The sequence below is a fragment of the Ovis aries genome, chromosome 3 (assembly GCF_016772045.2).
Source record: "Ovis aries strain OAR_USU_Benz2616 breed Rambouillet chromosome 3, ARS-UI_Ramb_v3.0, whole genome shotgun sequence".
NCBI lineage: Eukaryota > Metazoa > Chordata > Mammalia > Artiodactyla > Bovidae > Ovis > Ovis aries.
In genome coordinates this window covers 161864238-161885354 of record NC_056056.1, presented here as the reverse complement: position 1 = coordinate 161885354, position 21117 = coordinate 161864238, and the positions used below count along the sequence as shown (strand labels likewise).

General features: G+C 47.8%; 3 protein-coding genes across 6 annotated transcripts; 2 read left to right on the top strand and 1 right to left on the bottom strand.

Annotated features, from left to right (window-relative positions):
• Positions 1 to 340: 340 nt before the first annotated feature.
• Positions 341 to 5115, bottom strand: METTL1 (methyltransferase 1, tRNA methylguanosine). Of its 3 annotated transcripts, none has more exons than XM_042246993.1 (6): positions 4964 to 5115; positions 3161 to 3324; positions 2055 to 2239; positions 1849 to 1962; positions 1603 to 1704; positions 341 to 1434 (listed from the first exon to the last, which is right to left on the bottom strand). In XM_042246993.1, exons 2-6 carry the CDS (start codon positions 3303 to 3305, stop codon positions 1279 to 1281), a joined length of 702 nt encoding a protein of 233 aa, XP_042102927.1. In that variant the 5' UTR covers positions 3306 to 3324; positions 4964 to 5115; the 3' UTR covers positions 341 to 1278. The 3 variants fall into 3 exon arrangements, with proteins under 3 accessions (XP_042102927.1, XP_004006566.3, XP_060268873.1); XM_004006517.5 differs by lacking the exon at positions 4964 to 5115 and adding an exon at positions 4528 to 4662; XM_060412890.1 differs by lacking the exon at positions 4964 to 5115 and adding an exon at positions 4528 to 4662 and having other exon boundaries at positions 2055 to 2215.
• Positions 4775 to 12851, top strand: EEF1AKMT3 (EEF1A lysine methyltransferase 3). The gene is made up of 3 exons (XM_004006516.6): positions 4775 to 5429; positions 5547 to 5658; positions 10861 to 12851. The coding sequence occupies exons 1-3, from the start codon at positions 5253 to 5255 to the stop codon at positions 11250 to 11252; spliced, it is 681 nt and encodes a 226-aa protein (XP_004006565.1). The 5' UTR covers positions 4775 to 5252; the 3' UTR covers positions 11253 to 12851.
• TSFM (Ts translation elongation factor, mitochondrial) lies at positions 5547 to 21117 on the top strand. Of its 2 annotated transcripts, none has more exons than XM_060412889.1 (6): positions 5547 to 5658; positions 13430 to 13600; positions 14389 to 14517; positions 15313 to 15435; positions 18590 to 18677; positions 20534 to 21117. In XM_060412889.1, exons 2-6 carry the CDS (start codon positions 13520 to 13522, stop codon positions 20938 to 20940), a joined length of 828 nt encoding a protein of 275 aa, XP_060268872.1. In that variant the 5' UTR covers positions 5547 to 5658; positions 13430 to 13519; the 3' UTR covers positions 20941 to 21117. The 2 variants fall into 2 exon arrangements, with proteins under 2 accessions (XP_060268872.1, XP_004006563.1); XM_004006514.6 differs by lacking the exon at positions 5547 to 5658 and adding an exon at positions 13088 to 13201.

Sequence of the window (21117 nt, the reverse complement as noted above, 5' to 3'; positions counted from 1 at the left end):
AGTCCATCAGCCTAAAGATCTCTTCCTCAGAAAGTCCATTTGGTGAGGTTTAGTTGACCAAGATACAGACTCGGTCCCTGGTATTCCCACCACTTCCCCAGGGAGCTCGGCCCGTCCCCCGCCCCCCACCCCCTCAGGAATTCCCCGACCTCCAGCTCTTGCAGGAGTAAGAGCGGGAAGAGGCACAGCTGGGGCTCTCCTCAGATTCTTGCCTCGTTGGGCTGCACCTTTTCTGTACCTGAGCAGAATTTTTCTGCACTACCACATGGCTCCCCCTGCCCCTATCCCTGTCCCCCTACCCCGCAACTGGACAGAGGGCAGGTGGGTTCATGGGCTAAAATGGTTTCAGGAGCCTTCATTTTTATTCCTTGAGGAGAGGGGGTTGGTCTTTTGGGTCAACAAGCCCTGTCCTACCAGCCATGGCAATATGAGACTTGAGGAGCAGAAACCAAGGATCTTATTGCAAACTATAAGAGTTGAGAGATTTTTCTGGGCTCCTGGACAGAGCAAGGGTTAAGCTAGAGTTCTGACTCTCCAGCTGACTCAGTCTCCTGTGCGTGTGTGGGGTTTCTAGTCAGCAGCCCCTTTCCAATCTTAGCCTCAGAATCCTCCCCAGCTCAGCTCTCTGCTCCTTACTCCCACCTCCCACAAGCAGGTTCGGTGCTAGTCAGTCAGCTCTGAAATCAAAGCAAAGGTCAACATGAGAAGGGAGGGGGTCTCCACCACCACACTCTCCCAGGATCTCCAGAGACAGCAAGAACAAAGGGAACATGGGTTCCCCAGGTCAAGTCTTAGGCAGGGAGAGGATGGGAGTGATACACACTCTAGCCTTTCCTCAAAAACGTAGCATCTTATGTGCACACACATACACGTTACCCTCAGAACCGTAAAGCAAACGTGAGTGGGCAGGTGATTTGAGTCTAGCAGGCAGTGTAGATGGACAGTGGAGAAGGGCACTCCTCACTCCAGCTGAGGAGAGCGCCTAGGAAAAGGGAGTGCTAAGGAAGAGCAAGTTCCCACTCCTTTCCAAGGATCCCTTCTGGTCCAAGGTCTTTTGACCTTCCCAGTCAGCTGCTTTGGGTTTTTGCTGCCAGTGGAAGGGCAAGAAGGTAAGAGGCGTCTGGGGCAGTCCTGAACTCCAGGGTCCTGCCCTGGGCAGCTCTTCAACTTGGAGACTGCTGCCTGCTCTCTCTGTAGCAGGCTCGGCTGGGAAGGTCCAAAGGCCTGATCTCCATTCCAGTCCCCCAAATACGGGGTTCCACTAAGGCAAAGGCAAAGTCAGTGACCAGGAGGGGTAGGAGTGGGAGTCACTGCCTGGAGCGTGGGATCCTGTATTCTTCGGAAGATGGCTGGGAAGTTCTTTCCTCCATTGCGTAGAACTTTCTTTCCCTCCTCGGTTGAGGTGCCCAGATGTCCCAAAATGGGGTCTTCACTCTGGGAGAAGGAAGGGTCCAGTAAGTCCTTGCCCATCTTTCAGATTGCCCTGGTCCCTAGACATTCATCCCATCCTCTGGGCATTAAGCTGGATTCAAAGAGGACAGAACCACTCTGGCAAGGATCTTTCCGTAACTCTCCACAGTTTCTCTTAGGCTCCCTACTTACCAGCTCCTCCAGAGGCACACGCTCAAACAACGGGTGCCCTTCAAAGTGGGTGCACATCCACTCATGCAGCTCCAGCACGTCAGTTATGGTGTACACGAGCCCCTGCACAGGCAAAGTCAGTCTGAAGGGGCCACTGCAAGCGGTCGAGCAGCAGGGTGATGGGGATGGTGGTGAGTCCCCAACAAACCCCCACTGAATTCTCGGTTGGAACCCCTCACCCCGTCCTCCCTCCTGCTCTCGACTCACCCCAACTCTCAGCACGTAGGCATATTCTGCCAGCAGTGTGGGACTGATGATTCGCCACTTGTGCTTCGTCCGCTTGAAATGTGGGTCAGGGAAGAGGAAGAACATCTTTGTCAGCTGTGAGACAGACGAGCACCGACAGGGTGGTGAGAGCCTGGCCTCTACACCCCACCTGCTTACCAGCCTAAACCCCTGGGGCCCGGCCCCACCTGGCCCTTGTGGAAGAAGTTAGGAAGGTGCTTCATGGCATTGCTTCGGAGACAGGCGATGTTCTGGAAACCACCTCCAGGAGCGGCTCGCAGGGCCCGGATCCGGTCTTGTACATAGTCTGAGACTTTCACCCGGATCTCCAGACCCAGAATCAGCGTGTCTGGGAACAGCGGTGACAGTTCCACTGGACACAGAAACAGAATCAACCTCATCCTTACAGGATGTACAGAGGGGTCAACACGGGAAATGAAGCCTCAATCAGCAATTACCCAAATCAGGAACGGAAAGTGTGGCCAGAGAGCTACCTCTATGGATAGCTCTGTGCTGGAGAGGCTGAGGGACACCCCAAAATTGTCACCAGAACGGGAAGTGGGAAGGCCTGGCAATACATGTGTCTTTGCTCATGCTTTAAAGTCTTCACAGTGTTTCCACACATTGTCTCACTTAATTCTCATGACATTATGTGGTAAACTGCAAAGATGATAAAACTGAGTGTGGGAAATGGCTGAAGCCACAGAGCTAAGAAGAGGCAGAACTGGAACTTGGAACCGTGGTTTCCCGCCACCAAGTACTATGCTCTTCCTCTCTCTCATGCTGCTATTTCCATGGAAGAGCTCTACATAGAGAAGGAGGTCTAGCATGCACGGCTGGGACAACACAGACGATATGAGAGAAATCTGAAAATAGTATCTTGGAGAAGGAATGAGTTCTGGTGAGGAAGGGGGAAGGGAGAGGGGGGTGGAATCCCCGAGAAAGACAGTTCAGGATCATTGGCCACAGCGACTAATCTCTGACGCTTGTGCTGACCAGCTCACTGACCCGGCACCTGGCAGGTGAAACGGCTCATGTAGGGACCAGAGCCAGAAGCAGGGCCAAACCAAGACAACTCAGGTTCTAAGAGGCTTTGAGGCAGCCCCCTCCCTTCTCCTGGGCGAAGGCCACAGACCCAGAGTAGAGGGAAGGTGGAGGTTCTTCACAACGATCTCACAGCAAGCAGTGTCTGGTCCGAAGGGGAAAGGCCAACTATGGCCCCCAGCAAACCTGCTGAGGTGGCAGAAGCTAGGCACTGCCTCTCCTTGCCCCAGAGAGAGGGCCAGAGTGTTACCTAACAGGCCGCCATAGCCACAGCCTACGTCTGCAAACTCCACTTGAGCCTGAGCTTTCTTTTCTTTCTTATCCTTTGGGTCATCGTGGCTCTGATTTTGAGGCACTGGAGCGAAGAACTCTGGGTATAGCTCAGACCAGTCCATGTCCTCTGGTTTCACAGGGCTATTGGAGAGAAGACGTGAGAAATGTGGTTACACCACTGTGGAAGTGGTACTATGTGTGTGGGTGGATGGGTGAGGGTGGGAGACGCATGAGAGGAGGGTTTCTCAAAAATTCGGTAAGAGTGGGTCCTTTGGCCTCTAGGGAGCACAATGGAAACCACCCTTAACCCCCAGTATGAATCATCGGCCTATCATGGGGCCCATGACTGTGATCCGCCTATCTCCCTTTCCAGGGTTGATGTGACTGACTGTGCATCTCTCCTTTCTGGGGTTCAAATTCCCCTTGTCCCAGAGACCGGCTGCCTAAGGCACTGGGACTTGTCTTTGCTGAAGTTCTCTTCGGGAAAAGGATGGAGTAAGGTGTGGGTGGGGTGGTGTGGAAGTTCCTCTTTTTTTTAAAACTGATTTTATTGGCGTATACTTGATTCGCGAAGAGTTGACTCATTGGAAAAGACTCTGATGCTGGGAGGGATTGGGGGAGGAGGAGAAGGGGACGACAGAGGATGAGATGGCTGGATGGCATCACTGACTCGATGGACGTGAGTCTGAGTGAACTCCAGGAGTTGGTGATGGACAGGGAGGCCTGGCGTGCTGCGATTCATGGGGTCGCAAAGAGTCGGACACGACTGAGCAACTGAACTGAACTGAATACTTGATTTACAATATTGTGTTAGTTTATGCTATAGTGCAAAGTGACTTAGTTACACATATACATATAACCACTCTTTAAGAATCTTTTCTCATGTAGGTCATTACAGACGATTGAGTAGAGTTCCCTGTGCTATACAGGAGGTCCTTAGTTATCTACTTTGGTAGTGTGTACATGTGAATCCCAGGCTCCCAATTTATCCCTCCTCCAAGTTTGCCTTTTGTTAAATTTCACAGATGAAACTGAAAGATGGAAACGACATTCTTCCTCCATCACTCTAGTCTCAGTAACAATTTCTTTCTCTTCCCAGCCTAGCAATCCTACCCAGACGTCGGCCAGAACACCACGCCCCCTCCAACCCGCAAACTCCGCCCTCTACCGAATCTTACCCCCTCCAACCCCCGCGTCACCACACACAAAAATGACGTCACCCAGCGATCCTCCCAAGAGTACCCTAAACCCTCCCAAACCGTTCCAGCACGATCGCTTTTCGGGGCTAATCCGAGAATTCTGCCCTCCTCTGGCTCCCCTGCTCGCCCCGCCTCGCTCACTCACTAGCGCAGCGTATGATCCGCCATGGGGTTGGAGTGAGCCCGCTGCCGATAGTAGCGCTTCTGAGGCTGTGGGGCCTCGGCTTCTGCCGCGTCCCCAGTCTCGGTTCCCGCCATGATCTCCAGAGCGAGTTTCTCTACGGAACCCACGTGGAGAACTAGGCTCTGGACGCAAGAGAATGACGCAGCCAGGCACGTATGCTCAGAGCCCTCCCCTTAAAGCCCCAGGAGTGAATTCGGCTGGGCTGGGCAGGGAGGACCGCAGCGGGGCCGCAAGGGAGGGTGCCTCCGCGCCGCAGGTCTTTAACTGGGCTGGCAAGGCCAGACTCGCACCCAGCCTCTATCGTTAGCCTTCCTCTGTTTGGTCTGGGTTACTATCCCTGTTGCAGGCCCCTGTGCACCCCGCAGGTGAGAGGGGTCCAGGGACCCCGCTTTCCTACGTTGAATTAATCCTCGTTCCTCTCCCCTCCTTCCGGTCTCCGAACAGTGCACTAGGTCTGACCCTCGTAGCCCGGTGTAAGTCCCGTCGGGTGTGCGCTGGGGACCGGAGCCAGGGAGGCAGCTCCTCATCCCACCTTCAGGAAGTCAGACTGGAGGAAGGAGGGCAAACTCGAGGAGGCGGGGCTCGGTGCCACGGGGCAGCCGCGGGGCTCGCTGTCTCCCAACCCCCACCCCGCTTCAGCTCAGGGATCCGAGCGCTGGCTGGCGTCAGGGCACTCTCTCGGCCAGATGGCAGATTCCCGCCCAGATCCTGAGTCAGAGCCCGATTCGGTGTTCCCACGTGAGGTCGGGCTCTTCGCCGACTGCTACTCGGAGAAGAGCAGGTTCTGCTTCTGTGGGCACGTGCTGAATATCACGGAGAACTTCGGGTCCCGCCTCGGGGTGGCAGCGCGCGTGTGGGATGCGGTGAGGAGTGGGCGGCCCTGGGCTAGGGTCCGCGGGGAGGTCAGACCCCGGACTCCCGCTCTCCCATATGGAGCCATCCCCGCTGCAATCTTATATTTTCTGTTTTTTCTCCTGTAGGCTCTAAGCCTTTGCAACTATTTCGAGAGTCAAAATGTGGATTTCCGAGGCAAGAAAGTGATCGAACTGGGCGCGGGGACTGGTATCGTGGGAATCTTGGCAGCGCTGCAGGGTGCGTGAGCTTTGCGGTGGGAGGGAGTGAGGGGAACCGGGATGTAGAGAACTTGTCACTTCCTGGATTCTTGAGAGAGGGAGGGGAGTGGTTTGGGACCAACACGCTGTTTTCTTTATAACAAACAATTTTTTTTTTTTTTTGCCCCTGCCTGCTCCTGTGTGCCAGACAGTGCTGATTCGCTGTTCTAGCACCTATGGTGATTGATTGGGGGGTGGGGGTGGGCAGGAAATAAAACTTGGGCAGGGCTTAGGAGGAGTTTTTCCTACCTTTTTTCGATTTCCTGGACAATGCTGTCAGAAAAAATCTTTGCTTTGGATATGGTCTTCTGTTAAAATGCCTATATGGAATTACTCTCTAGAGGGAGCAATCTGCAGGTGTTAAACCTCATGAGTACTTTATAACTTCACTGTGAATATATTTTTGATTCTTTAGGTTTTGATTGCTTGGGAGGAACAAGCTTATGAGTTTTTGAGGGTTAGGCTGTGTTTTGTGGGAAGTGGTGTAGGAATTAGGCACTGCTGACTTGGGAAATAAAAAGGTAAAAATTCTGCTTTATTTTTGTCAAGAATCAAAAACTACAAAGGAAAAAGTTCCTTGGTTTATAATCTGATGGGCAGGCAAAACCCACACTGAAAACATTCCTTTAAAAACACTTAGGATGACATCTCCCTAGGAATGCAAATTAACATGTCCTCGTTCATAGGGACATAACACAAAACACATTCAGGAAAGTCTTCCCAGTAGCAGGCTTTCATTCTTTTATTCTGTTCATTCAACCAACATGTATTTGGAGTCCTATATGTGCCAAGAATCATGCTAGGTATTGGGATACAGCAATGAGTAAGACAGATTTCCTCTCCCCAGGGAGTTTATGGCCTGGGGTTGAAGATGGGGGAAAATGTTACAGGATGTTATGGAGAGCTATGTGTAGAGCCAGTGGACACGCTCTGGCCATGTCTCCCTTGACTCTGGGAATCCATCAAGAAGACGGTCTATCAGATGAGGAGTATGAACATAGCAGGCTCAGAAAGAACCGAAGGAATGTCACCAGCAGCTTTCCATGAAGGATGAGTGGATAAGTGGGCAGCTATGCTAAAATGGCAGAAAAGATGTGGAATATCAAGGGAAACACCTTTCACTTGCTTCCAGACTGACTTCTTTTGTCTTCTGTTCTGCTGCCCACTCAGAAATCTGGGTGTCATTCTCATCCATTGCCCTCTCCCCTCGCATCCTGGTAGTCATCGAGTCCTGTGAGTCACATGTCCTTAATACTTCCCCAGTTGTCTGTTCTCTTCCCCCTAGCTCTAATGAGCTCTGCCAACTTTCCCGTGGATTTTCACGAGTGTCTTCAAGCTTCTCTAGGGAGAAGTTTGGCATGCTCAAAGTAGATCTTGTGATCTTCTGCCACCAAACCTGTTTCTCCCTCAGGCTTCCCCATCATAATGAATCAAACTCCATCCAACCAATGGGGTATCTAGACCCACCTCTGACATGTCCCTTTTTCTCATCCTCATCTCCGTTATCCAAGTCTGGCTGATTTAACTCCTAAAACTCTCTTAAAGCTCCTGTTTTTCCATCCGCACTGATGGCTCCCCAGTCCTTGGCACTGTCACGCTCTTGGATGGCTACAGTTAATCAAACTGGTCTTCCTGCTTCTGCTCCTTGCCCCCACCTAGACCTCTGCTCGCTCCACCCAGCTGGCAGAGGGATCTTCCCAGCACACCTTCCCCATCTTTCAGTGGCTTCTTGCTGCTTTCAGGATGGAACTAGTCCCTTTGGCACGGCCTCCCTCTCCAGCCTCTTTCTGAGCCCCTCCCTCCCCTTCTTGGACTCCTTGCGCTACCTAGTGTTCTCCTGTTAGTTCCTCAAGCCTCTCTCGGCGTCCCCTTCCTTGGAGCCTTCACATAGGCTGTGCTTGTACTCTATGTGTATACCCCTCGTGCCACTTGGTTAATGCATATGCCTTCTTCAGTGCTCAGCTCAAACATCACTTCCAAGGGAAGGCCTCCAGGGCACTCCCACCCCCAAGCTATCTTAGCTACTTCTAGTATTATAGACACAATTGTGCTGACTGGTTTCATTTTAAATTTGTTGTCATTATCCTCAGATGTGTCCTTAGATGATGTCCTGCTAGCCTCTTACCTCTCCCCCATCCAGTTATTCTTCTGCTCTCCCAAATGTCTTATTCCTTACCATTTCACCCTTCATACCTCCAAATGTCTTTCTCCCCAGCCTATGACTTTGTTCCCTAGCTCTTCTGATTGCTTTTTTTTTCCTTATAGAAAATGTCCACAAGTTCCTCTCACAGCATCTACTCATCCAGCTGTGTCTGTCTGCACTGCCTTCTCTCCTGGTACCATGGTAGATGTGCTGTGCTCCTAGTTAAGGTCAAGCCCCTCATGCCTCATGAGACCCTAAACCTTCTCATCTATTTAAAGACATTGTTCAAGCAGATACCCGGCTCCCCTGCCTCTCCTGCATTGTTTTCCCTTCTCTCTGGATCATTCCATATGTGTGTTTGCGTGTATTATGCATATAAATATGCTATAATTTCTCCTATCTCAGATCCTACACATCCTTCCAGTTACCATTCCATTTCTCTGCTCAGCTTTGTGATGAAACTCAGAAGAGTTAATACTCACTGTCATCCCTCTCTTCCTATTGTTTCTTCAGTTCTGTTCCAGAACACCCCCTCACAACCCTCTCCCCCCGCCCCGGACAACTTGCCTTCTCCATTCCAGTTGCTCCAGTCAAGATTGTGAGCTTCACTTCTGACTGCATGTTGTTAAGTTCAGGACTCAGTGGATTTCCCTGATGGTCCAGTGGCTAAGACTCCAAGTTCCCAATGCTGGGGATCTCGGTTCCATCCCTGATCAGGGAACTAGATCCCACATGCCAAAACTAAGAGTTCGAATGTCGCAACTAAAGAACCTGAATGCTGCAACAAAGGTTGAAGATCCTGCAACTAAGACCTGGTGCAGCCAAATAAATAAATATTAAAGAAAAAAAAAAGTACAGCAGTCAGTATGAGCCCAACTTCCTGGACTTGGCAGTTGTCATTCCCTCCTTGAAACACTCCTTCTTTGGATTTCAAGATACCACGCTTCTGGGTTCTACCCACCTTGCTGGCACTTCTTCCATTCTCCTTTGTTGGCTGCTGTTCCTCTTCACAACCAAAAGTCTGAGTGCACCGGGGCTCAGGAGCAGCCCTTTGACCCCTCCCCTATTCTGTCTGTATTCACGACTCTAAATGCCCTTTCCATACTGATGACTCTGACTCTCTTACTTATATCTCCAGACTTATTTGTATAACCTACAGCCTACTTGATGCCTTCTTGTGGTTGTCTGATGAACATGTCAAACTTGATGTGTCCAGAAACGCATTCATGATTTTCCTGTCCAGCCTGCTCCTCCTGCAGCCCTCCTCACCTAAATAAATGACAATATGATCTTCTGGTTGTCAGGCCAAATATCTTGGAACCATCCTCAGCCTCTCTCTCTGTTAGCATATCTAATTTGTCAGAACCCCCCTTATTGACTCTACTTTCAAAGTGTATTCAGGATCTGACAAACTGCTGCCCTGGTTCAAGCCATGATCACTTCTCCCCTGGGTAAGTGTAGCCGCCTCCTAACTGGTCTGTTCTGACTTTGCCCCTCCGTAGTATTTCCTCATCGCAGTAGCCAGAGTGATCTCTTTAGAGCCATTCTTCAATTCTTAAAGCCATAAAGTTTATGACATTCTTCCATTACAAATTTTCCAATAGCTTCCCATATCACTCAGACTAAAAACCAAACTTCTTGGTTGCTTTTTAAGGCGCTATCTAGAATCTGACCCCTACCGACTATTTCTCTCACTTATTTTGCTCCAGCTACAGGCATTCCTACTGGTCCTCAGACTTGTTAGGTGAACTCTTGCCTCAAGGTCCTTATTCTTGGTCCTTAGTTTACGGCTGGTTTTTGGAGGGGCGGGGGGAGGCGTTTCTAAGCTCTGTCAGTCTTTCCTTCCTAATGTGTTTTACCTTGACCTCTTTTCTTTCTGTTAGCCCATCATTTGGTACCTTTTAATCTGAGAGACCCATAGAGTTTGCCCCATCACTTCGTACAGGTCATTGCTCAAACATAATCTGCTCCCTAACTACCAGTTCGAAGCTTTCCCTAACTACCTTGTTTAAAACAACCTTCCCTGCCCTGTCCCTTAAGCAGTTCTTATCCTCCCTCCCTGCTTCAGCATACCATCTGACTTACAATGTGTTTTGTTTCATTTTTTGTTGTTGTTGTCTCTAGCCACTAGACTGTAAGTCCTAGGAGTGGAGGAATTCTTGCCTGATTGGTTCACTGCTGTATTCTCAGCACCTGGCGTATAGGCACATAATGACTATTAATGGAAGAATGAATTCTGAATATTTCCTGTTTCTGTAATAATCACCATGATTATGACTACAGGCTATTACTTGCATTACCTCATTTGTCTCCGCCTCTATAACAAATCTCAAGGAAGGCCAAGGTCTTGTCTGGCTCACCCCTGTACCCTCAGAACTTGGTAGATGCTCAGTACACATGCTTACTGAATGAAGGAAGGTTTCTGAAGTCCTAATCTAACCATCGTCACCCTCTGCTTCTGCCCTTAAGCCTGTTGCCCTCAGGATCAAGCCTGGATCTCCTTAGCATGTCATAATGATTTTTCTCTGTACTCTCACGCCTTAACACGTTTCCCTTCCACCTTCTTTGAGGTCTAGCCTTCCTTGCATATGCCGTGCTCTCTCATCACCAGCCTTTGTACTCTGTTCTCTGCTTGAGAAGCTTCACCTGACTAACTCCTCCTTGCCCTTTAAGGCTTGCTGAGGTCGTGTCTTCTGGGAAGCTTTCCAAATCCATGAAGGCTGGTTTGTGTCAGTAGGGGGTGGGTGCATAGCCCACCTCCAGCTTAGTCTTGCCCAGGCTTCTGCTGACATCTGATTGTTGTGTGTTGGGCAGAGAGGTTGAAGATTAGCTCAGCGAGAATGTTGATGTTGTAGAATGTAGAGTAATGAGATGGCAGTGGATGAAGCTGAGGTTAGGGCAGCTAAAATCCACAGTGTGGACTTTGGGCAGTCAAAACATTATCCTCTAGGCCCTGAGGTCTCTGGACCTTCTGGGGAGGAGCTGAAACCCCTTGGTTGGTCCCTCTGACTTGCATTTCTCCTCCTTCCTCTCTCTCAGGGGGGGATGTTACCATCACTGACCTACCCCTGGTTCTAGAACAGATCCAGGGCAACGTCCAGGCCAATGTGCCCCCTGGAGGCCGGGCCCAGGTCCGCGCCTTGTCCTGGGGGGTTGACCAGCATGTCTTCCCTGGAGACTATGACCTGGTGCTGGGGGCTGATATCGTGTACCTGGAGCCCACCTTCCCACTGCTGCTGGGGACCCTCCGACATCTGTGCGGGCCCCATGGCACCATCTATCTGGCCTCCAAGATGAGAGAGGAGCACGGGACAGAGAGCTTCTTTCAGCATCTCCTGCCCCAGCATTTCCAACTGGAGCTGGCCCAGCGGGATGAGGATGAAAATGTCAACATCTATAGGGCCAGGCACAGGGGACCAAGACCTGCTTAACATCACCCTTCTGCTTCTCTGAACCCCTCGTTCTCATGAAGGAACTGCCATATCTCCAGAGCCATAAACATAAGGACCAAAAAAAGATGGATCTCCCTTGCCTGTCTTTCCTCCTTCCCTCATTGTTTCCTGAGAGCCTCTTGGGAAGCTGCAGGGAAGTGCCACTTGTTAGGGATACTAGAGCCCTTGCTGTGTGGGCTAGAGTGCAAAGGAAATTCCCAGTTCCTGTTCTCAACAGAGGAAGATGAGAGGGCAGCTAGGATTTTAGGGGAAGGGGAGGTTAGGTGGGATGTAAACAGTGGCTGCAGAGAGACTGTCGTGATCCTGTCTGTCCTGCCATTGTCTTTTTGTACAGAATGGATTATTTTTTCCAGATTCGATTGGAAGTTTTTTTAAAGGAAAATAAGCATTAAAGATCTCTCCTGCATCCAGAGAACATGGGCTTTTGCTGGGGGCACTGCGAAGCAAGAAACTTCAGACCACCCACTTCTTGCTTTTAGAGACAGTCTGGTGGAACTGTGGCTCTAACTGGGTCAAGTCTTCCTAGCCCTGAAGTCGGGGTTAGGCCGCAGAGCTGTCCTTTGGACTGTAGCTCCTTCAGTCTTTTTGGAGTTGGAGTCCTGATCACTAAGGTCCAGGTTCTCTTTGATTTTTTTTTGTACCTTTCCAAGCCCTGTCAGTCCTTGCTTCCTAATGCGCTTTGCCCTCACCTCTTTTCTTCTCCCACTATGGGGCCTCTGGTCCTCTCTTGACTTATTCCTTGGGTCACACATCACCTCCTGTGGTCTCCTAGCCTCCATTCACTCCCATTCAAACTGTTTTGTAAACTCTTGTAATCTTCCACAATCAGATCCGATTAGCTTCTGCTGCTGCCAACAGAAGCAAGAATAAGCTCTTCTGCTTGGTACCCAGTGTATCCCATGTGATCCCCAAAAAGTGAAGTCGCTCAGTCGTGTCCCACTCTTTGGGATCTGATGGACTGTAGTCTACCAGGCTTCTCTGTCTATGGAATTTTCCAGGCAAGAGTACTGGAGTAGGATGCCATTTCCTTCTCCATGTGATCCCAAATTACCCTTCTATTTCATTTCCTACTGGTTTCCTACATGTGTTCTAACCTCTGGCCAAATTACAAAAGTCTACTCTTTGTTTCCTAAACCCACACCAAAATTCTCTGACTTCTTCCTTCATTCTGATGATCCCCTGCCTGGGTTATATTTCTACCTCTCAAAATCTTCATTGCTCTTAGCCTGTTTCTTGAAAAAAGCTTTATCTGAGCCTCCTGTTTGAATATGATTTTTCTCCTGTGAGACCCTTTCTTTGTCTCCTGGGGTTTATTTACCTTGTCTTGTGTGATCTTTGTCTGCTCCCTATTTCCTCACCATCAGATCACCTTAGAGGGTAGGGCTATATGGTTCCAGGCACACATCAAATATTTCTGCTTGTTCAACAAATAATTTACTCGGTTTGTTGGAGGGACACCCTTCCTCCTCCCTAGGTGACCTTGGTCAAACTTCTAAACCCACTCTCCTATCTCACAAGTTTGTCAGTGAGCCATAAATGGATATAGAAATAAGCATTGGAAATAAACATAAAGTCTTACCACGTGTCTTATGTTGTTATTTTGTGACAAGTCGGTTTCATGTTTTCCATTATTTCACCTCTGGGGAGTAATTCTCTTGTGAAATGTAGTCTCAGTAAACCAAGCAGGGGAGGCGAATGCGCCCCCTGGACAGCAGGTGGCGCTGTCCCCGCTCGGCGCGTTCTTGTGAGAGTTTTGGCCCCGCTGCCACGCCGTAGGCCCGCGGCCTTATAGGTGCGCCGACCGGCTGCACTGTACGGCCACCGGAAAGATGTCGCTGCTGCGGTCATTGCGCCTCTGCCTGGTCGCGCGGACCGGGAGCTGCCCGCTGAGCGCTCTTGGCCCTGGTCCCTTCCTGCCTTCCTTGCAGGTCTCCCGTGCGCCCGGCACGCTCCCTTCCCCTCCCCTGGCTGCGTTCGGCTCCATCTCACCCTTCTCCCCACCTCGGTGCCTCTTCGCGGTCCAGCGTCCCGGCCCTGCCTTTCCCCCGACCCCCTGGGCCCGTCTCTCCTGAAGTCGTTACCCGGCCGACGTGCTCCCTCCCCCGGAGGGAGCTCCTCGCCGCTTCCTGCTTCTCATCCCTTCTTATTCCCTCCAGGCCGGGCTCCCTCTGCTGCAGTCGCCCCAGCAGTGGCATACATTTCACTCTGGGTCCTGGCTGTCCTCGGCTTCCAGCAAGGAGCTCCTCATGAAGCTGCGGCGGAAAACGGGCTACTCCTTTGTAAACTGCAAGAAAGCCCTGGAGGCTTGTGGCGGGGATCTCAAACAGGTGTGGGGAAGGAAGTGGAGGGGAGCGGGGATGAGGTACTGGGGCCGGACCCCAGTGCTTTCCAGAGGTCACTCTGGGGACCGTAGAAATCACATCTGCTGTCCAGTGACCCATCACAGTCCTACACAGGATTCTGACTTTAATGCCATTCTCACCCTTTGACGCTTACCTGTTTTGAAGCAACTGACTCAGGGTCCCAGGGCTAACACACTGTTCCATGCAAGGCTGTTACAGTAGTCAGACCAACGACCAACGCTCAGATCCTGGTACCCTCACACGAATCCCCGCGACCATGGATACCTTAATCTTTAAGAGTTCTTTTTTTACGTAAAGAAAATACTGCTATCTCCCCCATAGGGTTGTTGTGAAGATTAAACTTATCCAAAATACCAGGCGTGGGACTTCCCTGGTGGTCCAGTGGCTAGGACTTCAAGCTCGCAGTGCAGGGGACCTGGTTCGATCCCTGTCTGGGAACTAGGTCCCACATGCTGCAACTAAAGATTTGCATGCTGCAGCTGAGGATCCTGTATGCCATAATGAAGACTGAGATCCTTCATGCTGCAGCTAAGATCCACAAGCCAAATAAATAATTTTTAAAAATTTACCAAACATCAGGCACAATGTCTACTGTTTGGCATTTGGTGGTATGCTGCCAGTAAATGATAGATTAGTTTCTGTTGTAGGTTTGAGGAGAAGGAGAAAATTGGGTAACCTGGAGATTTTTAGAGCCCCATTCTTTTCTAAATTCTGTGCTTGTGTCATCTGCCCTTTATCTTTTTTATTTATAGGCAGAGAGCTGGCTCCATAAGCAGGCCCAGAAGGAGGGCTGGAGTAAAGCTGCTAGGCTCCATGGGAGGAAGACCAAAGAAGGCCTGATTGGGCTGCTGCAGGAAGGAGACACGACTGTGTTGGTAGAGGTGAGTGTCAGAGTTCTAGATATCAGAAGCAACTGTCTGCTTGAGTGTGAGCTTTGTGGTAGACCGTTGCATTCTTAAAGAAGAAGTGTTTGAGAACCATAAAAGCTAATTAGAATTAAGCCTGTGAGACCCCAGTTATTAGCTCTGGATTCATTTAAGTACAGACATGCACAGGTTGTTGGTGAGGGAAGGCCTATTAGGATAGCCCAGAGGGTCTCCAACCTCCATGCTACAGACTGGTACCGGTCTGTGGCCTCTTAGGAACTAGGCCACGGAGCAGGAGGTGAGTGTCAGGTGAGGGAGCGAAGCTTCCTCTGTATTTACAGCCTCTCCTGATCGCTTGTATTACCAACTGAGCTCTGTCTTCTATCAGATTAATGGTGGCATTTGATTCTCATAGGAGCTTGAACCCTGCTCTGAACTGTGCATGTGAGGGGTCAAGGTTGCGTGCTCCTTATGAGAATCACAAAAGTGGTTTGGCATTGGAGGAGCCCAGAGAATGAGAGGATTATGGCTTGCGGGCACAGGCAGGTGTGAACTTGAAGTGAATCCTTTGGGGGCATTATGGAACCAATCTCTGAAGGTGCGGTCAGTGCTGACTCATTGGCACAGCAGGGATCACTTCATTAAGTTTCTGGCCTCATGCTAGTGGAGCAACTGTAGCTTTAAAATCCCACAGACATTTGTTTCTGTTTTGTTGGGTCTGCTGCCTGTTCTGTCAATATCTTGCTTTAAGACACTTTGGAGACTATTAGTAAACAGCTTATACAACAGCTTATCAATTTATTCCCATAGGTGAACTGTGAGACAGATTTTGTTTCCAGAAATTTAAAATTTCAACAGTTGGTCCAGCAAGTAGCTCTGGGAACCCTGTTGCATTGTCAGAACTTAAAGGATCAACTCTCCACATACAGTAAAGTGAGTTTTGGGGTTGTTGCCAACCTGCTGGGTTTGTTCCTCCCCTCTTAGGGTCTTTGCTGTTCCATTTTTTCAGACGTTCTCATGTCTCACTTCCTTATTTCATGTCTCTGCTTATCTCTCAGGAGAGGAGTACCTTTCCTCCCATTGCTCTGTCCCCTTATTTTGCTTCATTTAAAATATTTTGTTATAGTGCTTATACATTAAATTTATATTTATTCATTTCTTGTTTGCCTTCCTCAATAGACTATAAGTTTCATGAGGCAGGAAATTTGTCTTTGCACTAGTGTGTCTCTGGTGCGTGAGGGGTGGGCCCAGCACTTGGCTGGGGCTCATTACATCTCTGTTAATGAATGAATGAATGCCTGTGGGACAAAAATCCATCAAATCAGGTGAAACTTTGTATTTAGGAATCTAGAATGTCCTAAGGAAAGGATTTCTAAATACTGTCCTAGAGAAAGGCACAATTGAGGAGACCGAGCATTTTCTTTTCTGTAGATGGATCAAGGAAGGAATTATTGACATATCTGTATGCCTTTGATCCATCCTTATTGTCAAAGGAAAAACGAACCAACTACTCACAACAGTTTTTTTGTTTGTACCACCCTTTTCCTTCTATTTATCTTTCTCTTGAGATCTTGTGATAAATGTTAATTACTCCTGGTATTGTGTTGTTTAGTCACTAAATCGTGTCCAACTCCTTGTGACCCCATGGACTGTAGCCCGCCAGGTTCCTCTGTCCATGGGATTTCCCAGGCTAGACTAGTGGAGTGGGTTGCCATTTCCTTCTCCACTGTAGATTCTTCTTTTGTATTGAATGTGATAGACTACAATTTATCATATAATTCATCAGTCATTTTAATGTTCAAATTATCCCTGGATTTGGCCAGTATAAGCTAAGCCTGTGCAAGCTGTCTCCATTGTCTCTTTGGTATAGCTTATTATTTTCCAAGTATTTCCTTACTTTTTGGCATAACAAAATATTCTGGGCTTATATCATACTTTCCTTGCCCCCATCCATGGAAGTGGCCGCTTCTACAAGGGCTCTTGACCCTTTTTGGTGGGGAATGGTTTTTAGAAACAAAGATCTGGGTATTGTGTGCATGTGTGCATGCTGACTCTCTTCAGTCGTGTCCGACCCTTTGCAACCCTATGGACCATAATCCACCAGGCTCCTCTGTCCGTGGTATTCTCCGGGCAAGAATATTGGAGTATGGAGAAAGTAACGTGAAAACTTACATTACCATATGTAAAACAGATAGCCAGCTGGAATTTGCTGTATGTCTCAGGTAACTCAAACAGGGGCTCTGTATCAACCTAGAGGGGTGGGGTGGGGAGGGAGATGGGAGGGAGGTTCAAAAGGGAGGGGATATATGTATACCTATGGCTGATTCATGATGAGGTTTGACAGAAAACAACAAAATTCTATAAAGTAATTATACTTCAATTAAAAAAAAAAAAAAGAATACTGGAGTGGGTTGCCATACTCTCCTCCAGGGGAAGATCTGGGCATTGGGTATGCTTAATTCTACTGAGATGTCATTGCTGTTCTGCTCTTTCAGCAGAGCTAGAAGTGTGTGTGTGTTTCAGTTCTAATCCTGCACCACAGGCTCCTTCCTTGTCTTCCCTCATTCTGTAATCTATACCTTTCTTCTCTCATAGTGAATGCACTGGCTCCTAGCAACTTCAGTATGTTTGCTTATTTACTTGCTGTACAGTGCATACACGCTTTGTTTCAGAGTTACTGTCCCTGATCACTGCAAGTAATAAACCTACTAAGTAGTTCAAAATTTTTCTGAGGTTCTTTTTGTCCTTAGTTGAAGTGATGTCGTCATAGTTGAAGTTAAGTCATCAAAGGACTCTTATCAAAAATAACTTGGATTAGTTGTGTTCCTCCTTTTGAAGTTACCTTATTCCTTTGAATCTTTGTTTCTGTTTGGTCAGTGTTAGAATCTCTGTTAGAATCTTTGTTTCTGTTTGGTCTCTTTGTTTCTGTTTGGTTTCTGTTTGGTCAGTGTTCATTTTCACTCCAAGTCCCCTTAATTTTATCTTTGAATATGTAAAACTAATGAAGTTCTGAAAGTTAAAACTGTAATAACTCCCCCCAACACATACACAGGTGTTACTCCCTCCTCTCCCTTCTACCGCATTCCTATCCACTCTTGTAGATAACCAACTTCATTGGTTTCTGGTTATCCTTTTTGCAAAAATAAGCATATTCATCCTGGTGGCTCGGATGGTAAAGAATTTGCCTACAATGCAGGAGACCCAGGTTGGATCCCTGTGTTGAAAAGATCTCCTGGAGAAGGGAATGGCTATCTACTCCAGTATTCTTGCTTGAAGAATCCCATGGACAGGGGAGCCTGGTGGGCTGTAGTCCATGGAGTCACAAAGAGTTGGACACGACTGAGAGGCTAACACTTTCATACAAATATTTATTACACAAATGGTGATATAATATGTATGTATTCTTTTAGTTTGCCTTTTTCACTTCATATACCCTGGAAATACTCCTTAACAGCTCATGGAGGCATTTTTTCTTTTTTTCAGCTACATAGTATTCTACCTGTGACTGAACTGTGGTTTATTCAGCCAGTCTCCACCTATGTTTAGACTTTTAAACTTTCCAGTATTTTACAATTAGAAATATTTGCTCAATGAATAAGTGTGCACATGTACTTTTGTATCATTGGAAGAGTATTATAGTAAATTTCTAGAAATAGGATTGCCGAATCAAAGGATAAAAGTGTATGTAATAGTTTTGTTAGCTATCGTACAGTTCCCCACCATTGGATTTGCACCATTTTCCCTCCCTACCAACGATCTACTAACCTTTTAGCTTTAGTATTTTATGATTGTATAAAAATGTTATTCCTGATTTCTAGGAAGCTACATTCTGAGAAGTTAGGCTGGAGATTGGGATGGATTTGGGGTGAAGTGTTGATAGAATAAAATATTTATAAAAGTGGAGCTTTTAGCAATTGTTAATGTCCTTGGCTTAATGAAAACATTGTACCCAATTGTCTTAAATAACTTTCTGAGGAATAACCTATAACCTATATTTTTGCTTGGTTTCTTGGTAATTTGAATTGTACAGACTGACTCATGTTCAATTGTACTGAAAATGACTCGTTCATTTTCTTTGCACACTTAGGGCTTCTTGAATTCCTCTGAGCTCTCTGAACTTCCAGCAGGACCCGAGAGAGAGGGTTCTCTCAAGGATCAGCTGGCTTTAGCAATTGGTGAGTATTTGTAAGGATATGGAAACTGGAAATTAAGAACTGAATCTCCTGGTATCTTTGATATTCCTCCAAATCTAGATCAAAAATTACAAGGTCAAGTTCCTGCAAGGGTCAGACAATATGAATGCGAGAAGTGGGTTGTGTGTTAGAGATTGGTGAGCAGTGGACACCTTGAAAAGCTCACATTCTACTGAAGGAAACCATTACCAAACCACCTGATAACTTTGAGGGAAATAGGATCCCAGTGTCATCAGAATTTTTAAATTCCTTTAAATGGATTTAGATTTATATGAAAAAAATAATCTTAGTTTTTAGCTGTTTGCAACTAATTAAAATTAGCAGGCATCACTGCTGACCAAACAAGGCATGTCTTTAGGCAGAGATGGCCTTTTGACCTCCGGTTGACTGCCTCTCTATCCACTGTGAAGGAAATAGTCCATCAGAGGTTGTTTCACCTTTACGAAGGAATCCAGGAATATTTCAGGGCATGGTGTTTAGGAAATTGTCTTCTCTTTAAAAAAAAAAAAAATCTGATCCTGAGATTGTGAAGGTACACTTTTTCAGAACCACTGGCGATAGGAGCTGCATCTGGATCATCGTGGTGGGAACAGCATGGGTTTTGCCTCCCTCCTGTATGACTTTGATGGAAGGAGGGAAGCAGGGCTGGGGTGGAGCTTGCGGGAAGCTACTGCTCATCTGATGGTTCCAGTCAAGGCATCAGTTCTGTTCTTATCATGTCATCTTGAGGTATGTGTGGTGTTTCAGTGAGTCATGGTTGAGAAACCAGCCAGCCAGCCAGCTATGTATGAAACTTCTTAAGAAATTCTGGAAGAATTGAGTGTTTCAGCCTTGTCAGTTTCTGGGAATTGGCTTTTGGGTAGGTGCTTAGAGCTGTTTTAAGATCCCTTTTGGTTTATGGCTTCTATGACTTTTAGATGTAACAATGGCTAATTCAGGGTTATTTACCCAGACCCCGTTAATTTCCTGCCCCTTCCTACCTTTTGACTTATTTGGGCTTCCAGTAGGAGGGGATAGCATCCTGAGAGAACAGTGTTGGGGGAGGGGTGGAACTAGAATCTGGTTTTGGTTCTTGCAAGTAACTCCAAAGATGTTATCTTTTTATTTTTGATGAAGGAAAGTTGAAACCACCAGATGACATGGGGTTTCAGATTTTCCAGGGCTTTTAGTTTGGGATTTCCCCCCCAATATAATGGATGATCAGGAGTCTGTGTCAGTCACAGTGGTTTGGGGGAGGGGGTGGTGATTTGATGGGGAAAAGCCCTGAATTGAGTCAGATCTGAGTTTGAATTCCAGCTGTGCCATACATTAGCTCTGTAGCTTTGGAGAGGTTCCTTAAGCTCTCTAAGCCTAAGTTTAATGTAGTGATGTTAGCCAGATACTGTAATGAGTTCTTTACACCTCTTATTTATTTCTTCCAGTAACCCTGCCTTGAGGTTAAGTGGCATGATCTCCATTTTGCAGATGAGAACACAAAAGACTTGATGAATTAGTAAATGGGGTTATATTATTAAGTTACTTGCCTAAGGTTGTGTGGCCGGTGAGAGGCAGAATCTGTGGCCAGGGTCTGTGTGACACCAGAGTCTGTGTTTCTGAATACCAGCATGGCACCTGGTTGGTGCTCCATAAAGTACGTTCCATTTCTCCCACCTTCTCCCCCCAAACCCCTTTTCCTATTTGTCCTGAAAATGGAATCTTTCCATCTTACGGCACATCCACAGCATAAATGCAGAGGACTATCTCCCAGGCTTGGCCACTGCTGTGTGTATTTTGGTACTACCATGGGCACTGTATTCTGGAAGCATGGTTTTTCTTTGTTTGTTTTTGTTCTCTCACAGGGAAACTGGGAGAAAACATGATTCTGAAACGGGCTGCATGGGTGAAGGTGCCAGCTGGGTTCTATGTTGGCTCTTACGTCCATGGGGCAATGCACAGCCCCTCGTTCAACAACCTGGTGCTGGGGAAGTATGGGGCCCTGGTCATCTGCGAGACGTCAGAGCTGAAGGCAAACCTCGAAGACCTTGGCCGCCGCCTTGGGCAGCACGTGGTGGGCATGGCTCCCCTCTCTGTTGGCTCCCTGGATGATGAGCCCGGGGGAGAGGGGGAAACCAAGATGCTGTCCCAGCCATACTTGCTGGACCCTTCCATCACACTGGGACAGTACGTGCAGCCCCATGGGGTGTCCGTCGTAGACTTTGTGCGGTTTGAGTGTGGAGAAGGCGAAGACGCAGCAGATGCCGAATAGGTTCCAGAGATTTTGGGCCCAGGAGGACGTGTTTATTCTTAACCCGGGACATTTACAAAAAGAAGTTTACTTCCTAAGCCTTTTCAAACCCAGAATTTGTTTTTCATTTGAGTTTATAATGAAATTATATACTTTGTGGGTAGAGCTATTAAATAAAATTGTTAGGTAATAAAGAAA